The sequence below is a fragment of the Sciurus carolinensis genome, chromosome 8 (assembly GCF_902686445.1).
Source record: "Sciurus carolinensis chromosome 8, mSciCar1.2, whole genome shotgun sequence".
Taxonomy (NCBI): domain Eukaryota; kingdom Metazoa; phylum Chordata; class Mammalia; order Rodentia; family Sciuridae; genus Sciurus; species Sciurus carolinensis.
The window spans coordinates 105,397,082-105,411,276 of NC_062220.1; the positions used below are offsets into that span (position 1 = coordinate 105,397,082).

The 14,195-nt window shown below is 43.6% G+C and overlaps 1 protein-coding gene across 1 annotated transcript in view; it reads right to left on the bottom strand.

Annotated features, from left to right (window-relative positions):
- Nucleotides 1-14,195, bottom strand: part of Pkd1l1 (polycystin 1 like 1, transient receptor potential channel interacting) — a 141,763-nt gene that overhangs the window by 113,993 nt on the left and 13,575 nt on the right. The window contains exons 3-9 of the mRNA XM_047562147.1: nt 10,603-10,723; nt 9,914-10,134; nt 8,597-8,919; nt 5,210-5,380; nt 3,341-3,460; nt 2,669-2,837; nt 1,729-1,968 (exon numbers count right to left, since the gene is read on the bottom strand). Of these exons, the coding sequence (XP_047418103.1) occupies nt 1,729-1,968; nt 2,669-2,837; nt 3,341-3,460; nt 5,210-5,380; nt 8,597-8,919; nt 9,914-10,134; nt 10,603-10,723 (1,365 nt within the window). The remainder of the gene's footprint in view (nt 1-1,728; nt 1,969-2,668; nt 2,838-3,340; nt 3,461-5,209; nt 5,381-8,596; nt 8,920-9,913; nt 10,135-10,602; nt 10,724-14,195) is intronic.

Sequence of the window (14,195 nt, forward strand, 5' to 3'; positions counted from 1 at the left end):
AAGGCAAATCCTACTGAGGCAATAAGGCAGCATGGAGGTCTCAAAGATCTGAAAACCCAGGAAAAACACTAGAGATGGCACCAAACACCATCTTCAGAGGGCAATAGAGAGCTCCTGGAGTCAAGGAGCACACTGCCTGGGGTGTTGGCCCCAGACACCTGTCTGAGTATGAACCTATCCACCAGGTACTCTTGCTCAATTCCTTTCTTCCACACATGTGAATCTTTTTCCAGTGGTGAAATCTTGAATTGTAGCCAGCAATAGAAATTCAGTAGGCCCCATCGAAGCAGCAAAGGTGACTTGTGTTCTCGGAGGCACCTTGCATTAAAGGAAGTCTGCCATATTTCTCTGGTGCCACTGCGCATACAAGGCTTGATTTCTTGATGCTGGTGTGCACTTTAATATTCCCCTGCACCAGCAGGAGGTCTCCATGCTCAACCTTGGCCATACTTGTTTCACGGCTGAATGCCCACTGGCAAGTCTCAACCCAGAACTCACACTGGCCAGAGACCCAGCTGGGAACGATTTGATCACACTCCTAATCTTGAGATGTGTAATCCTGTGGTTGTACCTGTGGTTCCCATGGGTTTGTCTATCTTCTCCAAGAAATGCTACATATTTATTTTGGACAGAGGCACTTGTACCCTTTCTAGTCATGCACTGCATAATGACTATATACACAAGGGTAGTCCCCCAAGATTATAACGGAGCAAAAGGATTCCTTTCTCCTAGTGACATCATACCTGTCACAGTGCAGTAGTGTAGCACATCACTCACATGTTTGTGGTGATGCTGGTGAAAACAAAACAAATGTGCTGCATTCATATAAAAGTTTAGCACAAGGAATTACAAAGCATGGAACACTTAATAAAGATAGCCTATGACTATGTTACTTGTTTATGTATTCAGAATACAATACTTTCATCATTATTTCATAGTGTACTCCTTCTACTTAGAAAAGTACACTGTGAAACAATAAGCTGTCTTCCCCAGCAGCAGTCTTGTGCATCTCGTTTACCTTGTCTCTTGACAGCAAGTACCTGACTTGTACATCTAGGTTTATGCAAACATAATCTATGATGTTTGCACAATGACAAAATCAGATAGCAACATGTTTCTCAGAGTATATCCTTGTTGTTAAGTGACACACGACTATATCCATAATCCTTTGTTGCAGGTAAACACTAGGTGTTCAGGACAACATTCAGGCTCCTCTGAGTGACACTGAAGGCCTTTTTACAATCTGTCCCGGTCACCTTACACTTTTATCTACCACCTCCCCATTCCCTCTCACATAGACATCTCACCAGTTACTACAGACCTCTCCCACTGGTGCCCTTTCCTCAGGTCTCACCTGCACTGTTGTCTCTGTTGAAAAGTGCTGCCCCTCCTCACTTTCCCTCTGGCAAGCTCCTGCTCAGGATTTCCCCTTCAGTTCATGTGCAAATGCCCATGTGCCTGGTTCCCTAGCTTCTGAAGCAGAATAAGTTGTCACCACCACACCTTGTGCCTCTTTTGTAACAGGAACCCCCCAACACACTGAAGGCATCTCTCTTCCTATCCACCTTTTCCCTGGATTTCAAGCTTAGGCAAAGCCACAGCCAGGTCCAATTTGTCTCTATATCACCTGAAAGACAGGATGGCTGAGAGGAACCTTAGAGCTGATCCCTGAAGCCCTGAGTCCAGCTGCTGTCTGCAGTGAGCTGCCACCTGCCCCACACAATTTACCTGCTGTAGACATGGCTGTTGGAGCCACTCCCAGTGCTGACAGTGCCATCCCCAAAATTCCACAGGAAGGCAACATCCGTGCCAAAGTTGATTCTGCACTCAAAGGCCACGCTGGTGTTTACTAAGGCTGAGGTGGTGGATGTGAGCCGGTTGACTACAATTCTCTTCTGCACCCTGATGAGGTGGGGCTGGGAAACCACACTGCTGATTCTGCTGGAGGCCTTGACCATCACATGGTACCTATGGGATGTGACAGTGGGGCAGGAAAGGCACACAGCAAGATGAAAACACAAAGATGGAGATAACTTTGCCACTTCAACAAAAAAGCAGAGGAGGTTGGGTGAGGTGTCCCATACCTATAATCCTAGCAACTTGTGAGGACAAGGCAGGAGGATTGCAAGCTCAAGATCAGCCTCAGAAATTCAGTGAGACCCTTTCTCAAAATAAAAAATAAAAGGGGCAGGGGAGATAGCTCAGTGGTAAAGCACCCCTGGGTTAAATCTCTGATACCAAAAAAAAAAAAAAAATTTAAAAAAAGAAAAGCAGAGGGATCAGGGAAGGTATAATTATCATAGTATCCAGTAGTTTCTGCCTTGTGGGGAAAAGAGGAAGTAATATTTTTGGCCTCTCCTTCTTATTAGTTCATTTCTTTAAGCAGGGGACCAAGCATGGTCCTAGGTCACATTGGTGGCTGAAGTGAGATTTCAACCCGGAATTGCTTGATTTCAAAGCCCTGCACTCTTTCACAATGCACTGAAAGGAAGCGAGTCTCTCTTTTAAATCTTATACTTGAGCTCAATTTACAAAAGCACTCATTGGCTTGTTATAATATGAACATGACACCCTTAAAATTACTTCGATAGCACCAGGATAATGTTCCACCTGAGTGCCAGCTGCATCACCTTCGGTCACACCGATCATGACCACAATGTTTACAAACCACTGGGGAACGTGGAGCCTTCTCCTAATGCTTCTTGAAGTTGTCCTCACTGGTGGGTCATCTCCAAAATACCATGCAAACTCTAGGGGTATGGTTTCCTTGGTAACAGCCACGAAGGTGATGTCTGAATCTGCAGCAAACACTGTTCCATTTGTGTAGACAGAGACAGCTATGATAAAGAGAGAGAGGTGCAGAGATGTCAACATGGAGGACTGGAATCCATCCGAAGAGTCACCATCTCTACTCTCCCACTTAGTCAAGGACTGTGTGATAGGAGTGAGCCTCCAAATGTGAGTGCAGGGCTGTGCCAAGGCTATAGCTGCAGGGGCTGGGCAGGAGGTGAGGTGCAAGTTCAAAAACCTGGTAAATATAGCTCACCAGGCAAGATGGCTGCCTCCTTTGAGATTTATGTCTGGAAGGGTATGGGATGAGGAACTGTGAGTGACTATGCATGATAGCCCACCTTCTCATACCTTTCAATGGAACCCTTGTGCCTATGGTTTCTAGAAAATTCCTAGAACAAACTGTAGAGGAACTAAGAACCTGCTCAAGGGCAAAGGTGATGGACCTCAAGCAGAGCTGATACCAGAGCCTGTGCTGCCAGTGGCTCCAATAACCTCAACTGATGCAAGAGGGAATTTTGTTAAATCTGGAATTAGAGTGAAAACATACGTTGCATCTTGTACCAAACAGTCATGCTGGTCCAAGCCTGACTGTCACCCACTGGGGTTTGAGAAACAAAGGACACATTATATGAAGAGGTAGATGAGAAGCGGTGTATCACAACAGTGCCTGAAACAAGAAAAAGTATAGTGAAAAAAAACAGGCTTATAATCAGTTCAGTTTTCTCATACAACGCACATCAATATTTTCCATTTTCAGTTTTTCCTTTTTGAACTCTAATGCATTTCAAAATTTGAAGCATGTGCTCTGAAATCAGACAGGCCTGGAAAATATGAACCTTGTATTTCCTTCACTAAAATTTTCTTTAAATGTTTTCTCTCTCTCTCTCCAGAGAACTCCCTTCACAGTAGTGAGTAAGTTATTTCTTTTGGAATATGTTCATTACATTGCTAGATGACCTTATTTTAAAAGTGTTTCTCCAGTGTGGACTCTGAGTAGCCTTTACCTCACAGGGATTCTTAAATGGAGATCTAAAAATAAGCCTCATGCATTCCAGTCCTCTAAAATGCAATGCAAAATTTTGCACACACACACACTCCCTCCACACACACAGTGTATGTATTAAGAGGCCGATACCAAACACTGAATCAGATTTAGAAGGAAGTCATGATTTGAAATAACTCATTATCATAAAGGGATATTACATTATAAGTTGCTGTTCCTTTGCATGACTTTTCACTTTATAAAGAGAAAAAATATAACAGAGAAAAAGTAGAATGTATATTTTTGTTCTTCATCAATGCACTAGAAAGTAAAAAAAAAAAAAAAAACTCACAAATAAGAGTGGCATGATCATTAACAACAACTAAAAATTAATCCTGACTACCACCTGTCAGTCCAAAAGTGTGCGGAAAGTACAACTAATGGATTTAGCAAGATTATCCAGTCATTGATCTGTTGGGCTGGATTAAAACACAGACCTTCCAATTCTAGGTCCTGGTGTGGAACCCATGGGGTTTCACAAACTGTGCTGTAGATGTTGGCTAGACAGGCTGCTTATTTATTCAGAGTTTAGGTGAGACAAGTCAAATGAATGACTATGACTAGTTAGAGTGCGCTAATAAGTTTTAAAAATCCTCCTCTATATACTCTAATTCTTGGATGGAGAGTTTCTCATCAGGCTACCTGTATGGAAAAAGTACAGTTCAAGTTATAAGGACCTGTCATGAATAAGTTCATTGGGATGCATCCCCCTCTGGGATCTCCTTTTCTTATTTCTGGGAAATGCTATATTCCATAATTCCATCCACACACTCTGGACTCTTCCCTCCATACCTTGTGGCTGGAGTCCTCCTCCCAGATCCTCTGTCCTCTGACCTTTGGGTTCCTCCTCTATAACCCTAATATGAGGGGTCAGGTCAACTACTGTACAGCTGGATGTGAGGATATTGTAAGTAGACAAGAAGGAAATTAGAAAGCTCCTGATACACTGGGAGCACTTGGCATTGCTCTTCAGCCTGGGCAGTGGCTATGGCTGCACCACCTCCCTGGGATGTCCTGCACACTTGTCCCTCATGACTCATCGTTACACATAATCCCCCTCTTCTGAACTTTTGCAGTCTCTTGGCCATGCCATTCTTAAGAAACTTTTCTGTTCCATCTTCTATTTTTCATGTATTTATCTTAACATCTTTTCTAGATTACAAATTCCTTGAGTCCAATACCTTGTGTGATTTCATCATCATATCCCCCAGCATACAATATTCTGTAATGACTATTTTCTGAATGAGGAAAGAAGACATGATGAAAGTCATGTTAACTTTAATATTGTTATAACTTGGCTGGTGAAAATAACTCAGAGTCATCCTGCATTTATAGCTGAGGTCTGGTTGCTCAGCCTGCAGACAAGGGTCTTACTTTTCTGCTTCGGGTGGGAGCCATCAAAGACAAGGACTTCATCCTCATGGACACTGCTGGAATTCATGAACACAGACACAGCCTCACAGTCAGTTTCCACATAATAAGGTCCAAGCTCCACTTTAGTTCCATGAAATTCATAAATAATAGCCCTGAGCATATAGACTCCTTCTGGAAAAAAAAAAAAAAAGAGAGAGAGACAGTAAGCACTTGGTGAACTTTTAAAGACAGGCATAACAGTTAATATCTGCAGAATGGTCACAATGGGGTAACTAGTCTGGGGAATAAATTGTAAAGGGAATTTTTCTTGTCTCTTGCAGCAGCAGGTCCATTTCAAGCATGCAGCTCACACAATTCACAGAGCCCCACACTCAACCCAACTCTGTGTGTGGTTTAGTGCTCTTCTGATAGCTGTTGAAATCTGACCCTGTGCACAGTCTTTTCTTGGCCTACAGAGTGCTTCCTTGTGCCTCCATCTGGCCAACTTACACCTACCGTGGCTGTCTTCTAATGACCCAGGCAGATTGGTGGCTACATCTGTCATTTGTCTGCAGAATTTGGGTTATGCTTCACTTTCAGACTTGACTGTCCTCTAGTTTCCCTGTCTTAAAAGTTCATCATATTTCACTAGATTGATACACAATAAATACTCATGAAACAACCAGTCAAGTTTTTCAGAATGGGAAACTGAAGTCCAAAAGATGAAACCATTTTTTCCAGGCACAGAGTATGCAATTATTCCTTAGGAATTGACAGTCTTTCTTCACTTTCTGTGAAGGTTGCAAATAACAATATACAATGTAGAAAGGAGGGAAGAACTTCCAGGAATTAAACATCTGTGGGGAAGAGTAATGAACATGGTCGTGGTGTACCAGGGCCTGGGGGATACTATACTGAGTGAAGGCCAGAGGGAAGGCATCCTATACTAGGCACTGGTCACATTACATGTGGGCATACTTTTCCAAATAGAAATCTCACTTGGAAGCTACATCTTAAATGCTGAAACATCATTGATAGCTTTACCCCAACTATCATAACACTGCCTCTCGAGTCTGCATCAAAAAACAAAATCTACATGTGGATTTTAATAAATAGAAAGTGAAAGGGACATTTGTGCTGGTCATTACATTCAAAGAGAATAGAACTTATTTAAGAGCTATGCTGTGTGCTTCATTTTAAAAGGTAAATTTCACGACTACCAGGTCAGAAAGGCAATTTGTAGAATAATTAGGAGACCCCTCCATGGGCTTGGGAATTTGGTGCTAGAATATTATGCAGTCAGATCTTAGGCATCCTTTACCTAAACATTGACTTTACAGTTGACCTCTAGCAGGAGATGAAAGACCAACTCCTTATTTTAATTTTAAAGCAACAAATAAATCAATGAATGTGTATTAAAGTTGTAGATATTGAACATTAATAGAGCAATTTCTGGTTTGAACATAACATAGCCAGCTTCCAATCAGCTCTTCAAGGCATTATCCAAAGGCGATAAAGAAAACTGACGAAAAGTGTAAACTTTTTTTTTTCTTGGAGAAACAGAAGTTAGGTAGCATGTTTGGAAGACAAAATAGGTTCAAGAGTTGCTAATTAAGCATGGATGGACAGGAACCATGCCAGGGGAAGTACAGGGAAAGTATCCTGAAGTGAGAACTCAGTGCCAAAAGAACTCAGTGACTCTGAATGTCATGAACACACACATGTAGGCATGAACACACCACTTTCAAACAGTTCAGAAAACAGCAACTCTATTAATTATGAGTAATACTGATGAAGAGCAAAAGGAAAGGGATGAAAGGAAGGAAGGAAAGAGAAAGGAGGGTGGAAAGACCATTCAGAAAATACTGCAGAGCTAAGAGGACAAATAGGAGATTCTCATAAGAGTAACACCATTTGGCAAAAAGTCATTGTTCACAAGAAAATAAAAGGATATAACAACTTGGGAAATCATTCACTTCTGTGATGCAAGGTCAGAGCAGAAATGCAGAAAATGAAGGCAACATTTCAAAGAGCATAACAAATAGAACCTGCAAATGCAAAAGAAGAGACATAAAGGAAACAATGATAAAGGCAGGAGAGATGCAATGAAAATAAAGAATAAAAAAATTAGAAAAAGACAAAATAGATCTAACACATGTATAACCAGAATCTCCTGAAAAGAAAGCTAAAATATTGGAACAGAAAAATTTTCAGAAATACAACTGAAGAAATTTTTCCTGAAACATTGAAGGGCTATAATTCCATGATTCTTCTAGAAAGGTCGACAGGGGACAAACTATATTTTTCTATATCCCAATGATGACCAGTTTAAAGATAAAATGGAAGAAAATAAATCATTTTTAATAGCACAAAAAATAAAATGTCATACACGAAGTTACATATGAAGAAATTTTTGAATATTCTAAAGATACATGGAAGGATTGAAAGGCACAGGATGTATTCCAGCAGACTCATGAACATAAAGATTCTTCACATATAAATTTATACATTAATTTATAATACATAAATATTAATTTATTATTAAGTAATATATTAATCTATTAATAAACTAGGCAGTCACAAAATTAGACAGGGATGCTTTTTCTGTGCAGACCCTAGAGTTTCTCTAAGATGTGGGTTAAGTGGGCAAAGAGCCAGACACCATGTATAGTATACTTCCAGTTGTGGGAAAAGAGGGAAAATAATATTTATGCTTGCTTAAATGCATACAGGTTTAAGAAATAGATAGTGATTGTCTGTGGGTCAATGGGAAGAGGGTCTTTCACTGTACGTCTTTCCAGAATGCATGGGCTTGTACATGAAAATGGACCATGTTCAAAAGCTAGTTTTAAAATACAAAAGAAAGGAAAATATTAAATCCTGCCAGTAAGGAGGAAAAGGGTCAGAATTCTCTACTCATCCCCATCCCCCTCACTCTAGAGCTTTACTCATCAACTAAGTAGAGTAGTCCAACTCCAGAATGTTGGTATAAAGTTTTAATTTTTTTTTCTTACTTTGGTCAAACAAAGGATGTTGGAAATTGGAGCAAGAAAAATTGTATGTGATATTACATATGTGTCTGTGAAGGACAATTCGAGTGATTTTCAGTAGCAGAAATTTTCTGGAATTTTGCCTTAGGTAGAAAGCCCTACTATTTTAGTTGTGTGATCCCCAGGGCTAATCCTCAACCCACCCACCTACCCCAGAGGGCTGATGGAAAGATTCCATGAAACATAGCTTGAAAAGGCTTGCGTGCAGGGCAAAAGATCAGTACAGACTCATCCACACACAGGGTACCACCAGGCCAGCTGGATGGGGTCCAGAAGGATGGAGTGGGGCTTCCTTTCTAGTTAGCACGCCAACACCGCTCTGGAGTCCCTGGGCTCTGGAGGACACCAGGCAACATACCTTTTCTGTACTGGTGGTAGGCAGTCACCTCTGTTGCTGCAGACATGTTGTGGAGACTCATTTCAACTCCAGAACCATCACCAAAATCAATCAACAGACAAAGAGCTACTCCAGAAGCCATGTGGACATGGAATCCCAGAGTCAGAGGTGCCTGAGCTTCCGTTCCCAGGAAACAACAGATGGCAGAGGTCATGGCATTATCAGGTTCTCTTGCTGGGATGGTCCCTGGAGGACACTGAGTGAGGGGACAGAGCATCTCTGGAACATACATGGACTCAGGAAAGCTGGAGGTGCAGGGAGCTCCAGGTAGAGGGCCCAAGGAGCTGTGGAAGAGAGGCAGAGACTTCAGATCAGGACAGTCTGATAGGGTCACAGGAACACATCCCCAGGTAGGGTGGGAGGGTAGGAGTGAGCCTCCTGGCCTGTGCCAATCAGTGGGAAGCAAAGTATGGAAGAGCCAAGGGAAGACTTCACTAGCAGGTCCTCACAGTGCACTCCTGGTCAACAGCACCAGCATCACTGGGCTCTTATGAGAAAAGCACCCAAGACTAACTGAGTCAGAGACTGGCCTGGGCCAGCAAGCTCCCAAGAGACTCTGAGGTCAGCAGAAATCTGAGAACTACTGTTCTAGCTACAGAAAAAAGAGTACAATATAAATATTTTCTCTCCTCACTGAATGAATGGACCTGAAAGATGGTACCTTCCACAAGTCACTACCTGCTATGGTTCTATAGATATGCTCCATGTGGGCCTGAGGGCCATCTTGTGCACGTTCCCACATGCAGTCCCTTGTGCTATGAGTAAGTTGGAGGTTGGGAACAGTCTAGACTACTCAACCTTCAGCTTTCAATATTACAGGAGTACAGTTAATTATTAAAAGTTGTTTCAGGGTGAAGCCCATGGTGTTGGTACAGTTAAGTTAGGTAGCTGGCAGCATAAGCAAAAGATAAAACCCCTCAGAGCAGAGAGGAAAACTTTAATAGAAGGAGAAATGGCCGAAGTATCTTAATGGGCAATTTTCATGCTCCTGGCCCTTCCCTCCTCTTACAAGTGCTGTGCATGTCCCATTAGAGACAAGTGCAGGTGATCAGTTTCAGTCTGGATACCTGATTGATCTGAAAAACAAAGAGAACCATGGGACATAGGACACTGATGGCAAAGAGCAGCCAGGTATATCGTCCCTGCATGGTGACTTGAAAAGCAATGGCCTCACCTGCAGCTATAATGAAAGGCAATGATGAAGACACTAAAGTCACCAATTGCCTGGGTAGTGACAGCAGATGAGAAGGGACACAGCCTTCACCAATCTCACCATACCTTTTGGGGAGAGTGGGGAGACAGGAAAGCCACCCCAGAAGAGCTGGTTGGGCACTGTTGATCTGTGGGGACCCAGACGCCTTAGTGGGGGTCCTCATGGTGACAGTCCCAGGGAGTGGTGCCTTGGCTGTGACCTCTGCAAAGCACAGCAGTCCCGTGTCACAGCAGGAAAGTTCCATCTTCAAGTTGCAGGGAGCTGCTGCAGAAGAGGTGCCCTGGAACTTAAAAGTTCAATAAAGAGTTGGGGGTTTCTCCAATAGCCTGACCTGGCACCAGCACTTGATATTCTCCATGGTCAAAGGTCAACTTCATGAAGATAACAGGACAGTGCACCCAGAGGAGACAGGTTCACCCTGTATTTAAGGCAGCTCTTATCAGGAATTTCAGGATCATTTCTTATTCATTCTTGCTGTCCCGTCAGTTAAACTAATTGGAATGTAGGTATTTTACATGACCTTCTATAATTGAAGTTGATAGCTGAGAAATGATACTCTTTCAGACAATAAAACTGTGAAGTCTATTTTCCCTATTGCAGTGACAAATTGCAGTTACACCCTCAAACTCTTGGGCAATGTTCAAAGAACTTAGAAAGGCAAAAAAGGGTCATTGACAAACTCCAAGGACAGTTCCCTAGACTCTTACCAGCAACTTTCTGATAAAGTTTAGTGTGGCAGGGGTCAGACACCAACCTCCCTTAGACCAGAGAACGTGCCATCTGCTTTCCCAGGGGCATGCGGCTGCTGGCAACAGGACTTGGGGCCATAGCTGCTCCAAAGGCTTCTGATCACTGCAGAAGGCTTGTGAGGGGCTCTGATCATGAAGGAAAAGGCAGAATGAGAAGGAAAACTGGTGATATTTCTGTCATGCATTTGTACCTGATTCTAATCATCCCAGGCTTTGCTGGAAAGACCCTCTCTGTGATCCGAGGTCTATTTCCAGGAGTCCCTCCAGGGGGACCAACAGAGATGTGATGTGCTTAGAAAGCAAACCAGATAGGGCTGTGGCAGGCGCTCCAGGGAGATGTTCTCATGACAGAGGGGAGCACATTGAAAGCCATTTACTAAAATTTGTGCCCACCTAGAACACTGCTTTGGAAGGATCATAAAACAAGCAAGACACGTCCATACATGCCCTGTCTGTCCTGTGGGGCCTGGACCTTGGCCTGGATTGACAGAAATGCACTGTGGTGAATGCCCACAGGTTGGGGGCACAAGCCTTTTTTTTTTTTTTTCTTTTTTTTTAGGGGGGTACCAAGGATTAAACTCAGGGGCACTCAACCACTCAGTCACATCCCCAGCCCTATTTTGTATTTTATTTAGAGACAGTGTCTCACTGAGTTGCTTAGCACCTTGCTTTTGCTGAGACTGGCTTTGAGTTCGTGATCCTCTTGCCTCAACCTCCCGAGCAGCTGGGAATATAGGCGTGTGCCACCGTGCTCAACCAGGCCTAGAGTTTTGAGGCTAGGGAGGCAGGTCTTGGGTTTGAGCCCTGGTGGGTGGGTGGGGTTAGCTGGTACCTCAATCCCCCATACACATTAGTTAGCCTCTAGTGCCTTAACTCTGTTTACTATCAATGTCTGCAACATGCCAGAGCTCTGCAGGGGACAGGTTTGCCCAAAAGAGACTGAACTCTTATATTGATTAAAATCAGAATTCAGCACTAGTTCCTAAAATCCCTGCATCTGCCTCCCTATGCCCTCTCCACCATGGCCTTCCTTGAACTTTGGAACTCAAGGTGCAGAACACAGGCACTGTTCTCTCCTTCATCTGGAACCCAATCCCAGGAACTTTTGATGGCGTGTCCTCCTGGCCCTTCTGTTCTCCAGGAGGAACATCCCAAGTTAGTTTGGCCATTCCTAATGTGACATATTTTCTAGTCTCTTCCTTAGACTGCTAACTTGCTTTCTATATTTATATTTATATTTCTTTGGTTCTTAATGTGGTAATGGTCATTAAAAAAGGAAAAATCCGGCTGTCTTAGTTGTGCTCCAGGAAAGAAGGAAAAGAGTATGTGTGCCTATCTGGGTGAGTGTAATGACCTCTGAGCAAGGGGCTGATGTGAAGGTTGTTCTCACAGACTGGGAGGCAGACAAGGTGCACCCCATAGACACCCACACTCTGCTCAAAGCTAAGAGGTCTTCTGTTTCCAGAAAGGAAGGCCAAGCATACTGTGCTGAGTTTAGCTCCTCCAACCCACTTTGGTCCACTACCACTGCAGGCCAAGGAAGGACTGTGCCAGCCAAACAGCTGGTGGGCAGTGAAGCCCAGGAGCTCAGCATAGGGAGAGTGCCACTGCTACCCTGGTTGACACACATTCTCAGGCCACACATGGGTGGCAGAGACAAGAATGATATTTCCCAAGGTGGCCCAGATTCTAGTTGAAGATTTTTCTTTAATTGAATATGGTTACACTTTGGTTAAGTCCTAAATAATTTCTTAAGATAAACTGTGAAATGCTTCATCTCTTGACCCTTGGAGAAAACTGTTCTGCTCAAGCTTCTAAACTAGGGCTGTGGCACCTGTCTACCCTCTGTCCTCCCAATGCTCTGCCCCTGACACCACCATTCTGCTTTCTGTCTCTGTGAGTTAGACTTCTGTAGGCATTGCATAAAGAGAAGCATCTAGTATTTGCCTTTGTTGTGACTGGCTTATTTCACAAAGCATAATATGCTCAAGATTCACCTAATGCTACTCTTTTCAGGTCCACATGCTCTGCATCCATGAAATCCAGTACTTGAACCCAGCTGAGGCTCACTGTAGTTCCCAGAGTTCCAAACAGTGACGGGAGGTTTCTTGTCTGAAATCATCTCGTCTGACTTTCAATACTCAAGGTTAAGTTCATCATGCTATTTGGTCTGAATTTGCATATTAGCTTTAAAGTACCATTCTTTTTTCCATTGGAACTAAGGAGTATATTTTCTAATCCACTTTTGGTTCATGAAGCCGGTCTTGACTTTGACATATGAGTGATTCTTTGTAAATCCCATGCCATCTGCAATGTTCAGAAACATCTAACTTAGCTGTCGTTCATGGACGTACCTGTCAGTTCTACTGTCCCCATCCCAAGGAGCTTGTGTTCTTTTGTTAACAGCACTTAATGCTGCTTTCCGGGTTGTTTTCAAAATGCTCTGTGAGAAAAAATAAAATAAAATAGTGTGAGAATTGCTTACTACAACATTTAGGAAAGTAACATTCTTCCCTCACTCTAGATGGCAGCAAGGAGGACAGACAGGCTCTGTCCCCAGTGTTGTCAGAGAGTAGAGAGGGTGAGGTTGAGTCAGGTGGGTTAGGTGCTGTTACCAAAGGCCACTCTGTGGTGAGACATTTGAACGGAGCTGAAGGAAGAGGGACATAGAGCTATGCAGGACACCATCCCTGAAGGATGCCAGTCCTGTTGGAGGAGTGTCAGGGAGTGCGGTGGGGCTCAGCGATCTGTGAATACCAAGACAGTCCAGGAGGTGACCTCAGAGTAAATGGAGGACAGGAGCAGTCAGATGGAGGACACAGAGCTGCATTCTGAAAGAGGTGGAGGGTTCTGAACACATGTATCCTCATCAACCTGTGCTATGGAGCATCGGTCTGGCTGCTGTATGGAAAAGCAACTGGCGGGGAAGGGAGCCCATTTGGATGGGAGCTGATAGCAGCCCACCAAGAGTAGCCAGGGAGGCAGGATTGTGATGTTAAGACAGATGGAATAGTTGCTAGACTGAGAGAAGGACTGCCAGAGTAACAATGTGCTTGACCTGAGCATAGTCAGAGCTTGGGGGATGGGGGTTGTGCCTGGAACCCATCAGGCCATGAGGTCTCCTTAACCCACGAGGCTTTGACACATTGCTTTGACCCGTGCAGCTCTCCTTGTAATAAAACTACAACTCCTATGTGACTGGGACAGCAGGGAGGTGCTCACAGCATGGGAAGAAATCAAAGCTGGCCACCTCATTTGCCCACATACAGGAAGCTCTGTCCACAAACAATGCCCACTGTGAACTTGCATGTGGAAAGTAGCTACCATGCTCAGAGTTTCATTTTACTTCTTGACATTTGTTTTTTTTTACCAAGATTTCCAGGAATTTAACATTGGTATGGAATAACAATTGGCCCTTCCCCTCTGTGGAACATGCACACGGAACTGTCCAAGCATTGACTTTCCAAGTGTTTGATGAATTTATAACTGCCAGATTCCAGATGCTTCAGCTCCCAGGAGAAAATTAAGGAAGGCCAAGGTGGAGGCTGAGATGCCAACTCACACCTGGTTACATGACAGCTCCTGTCTTCTCTCTTCT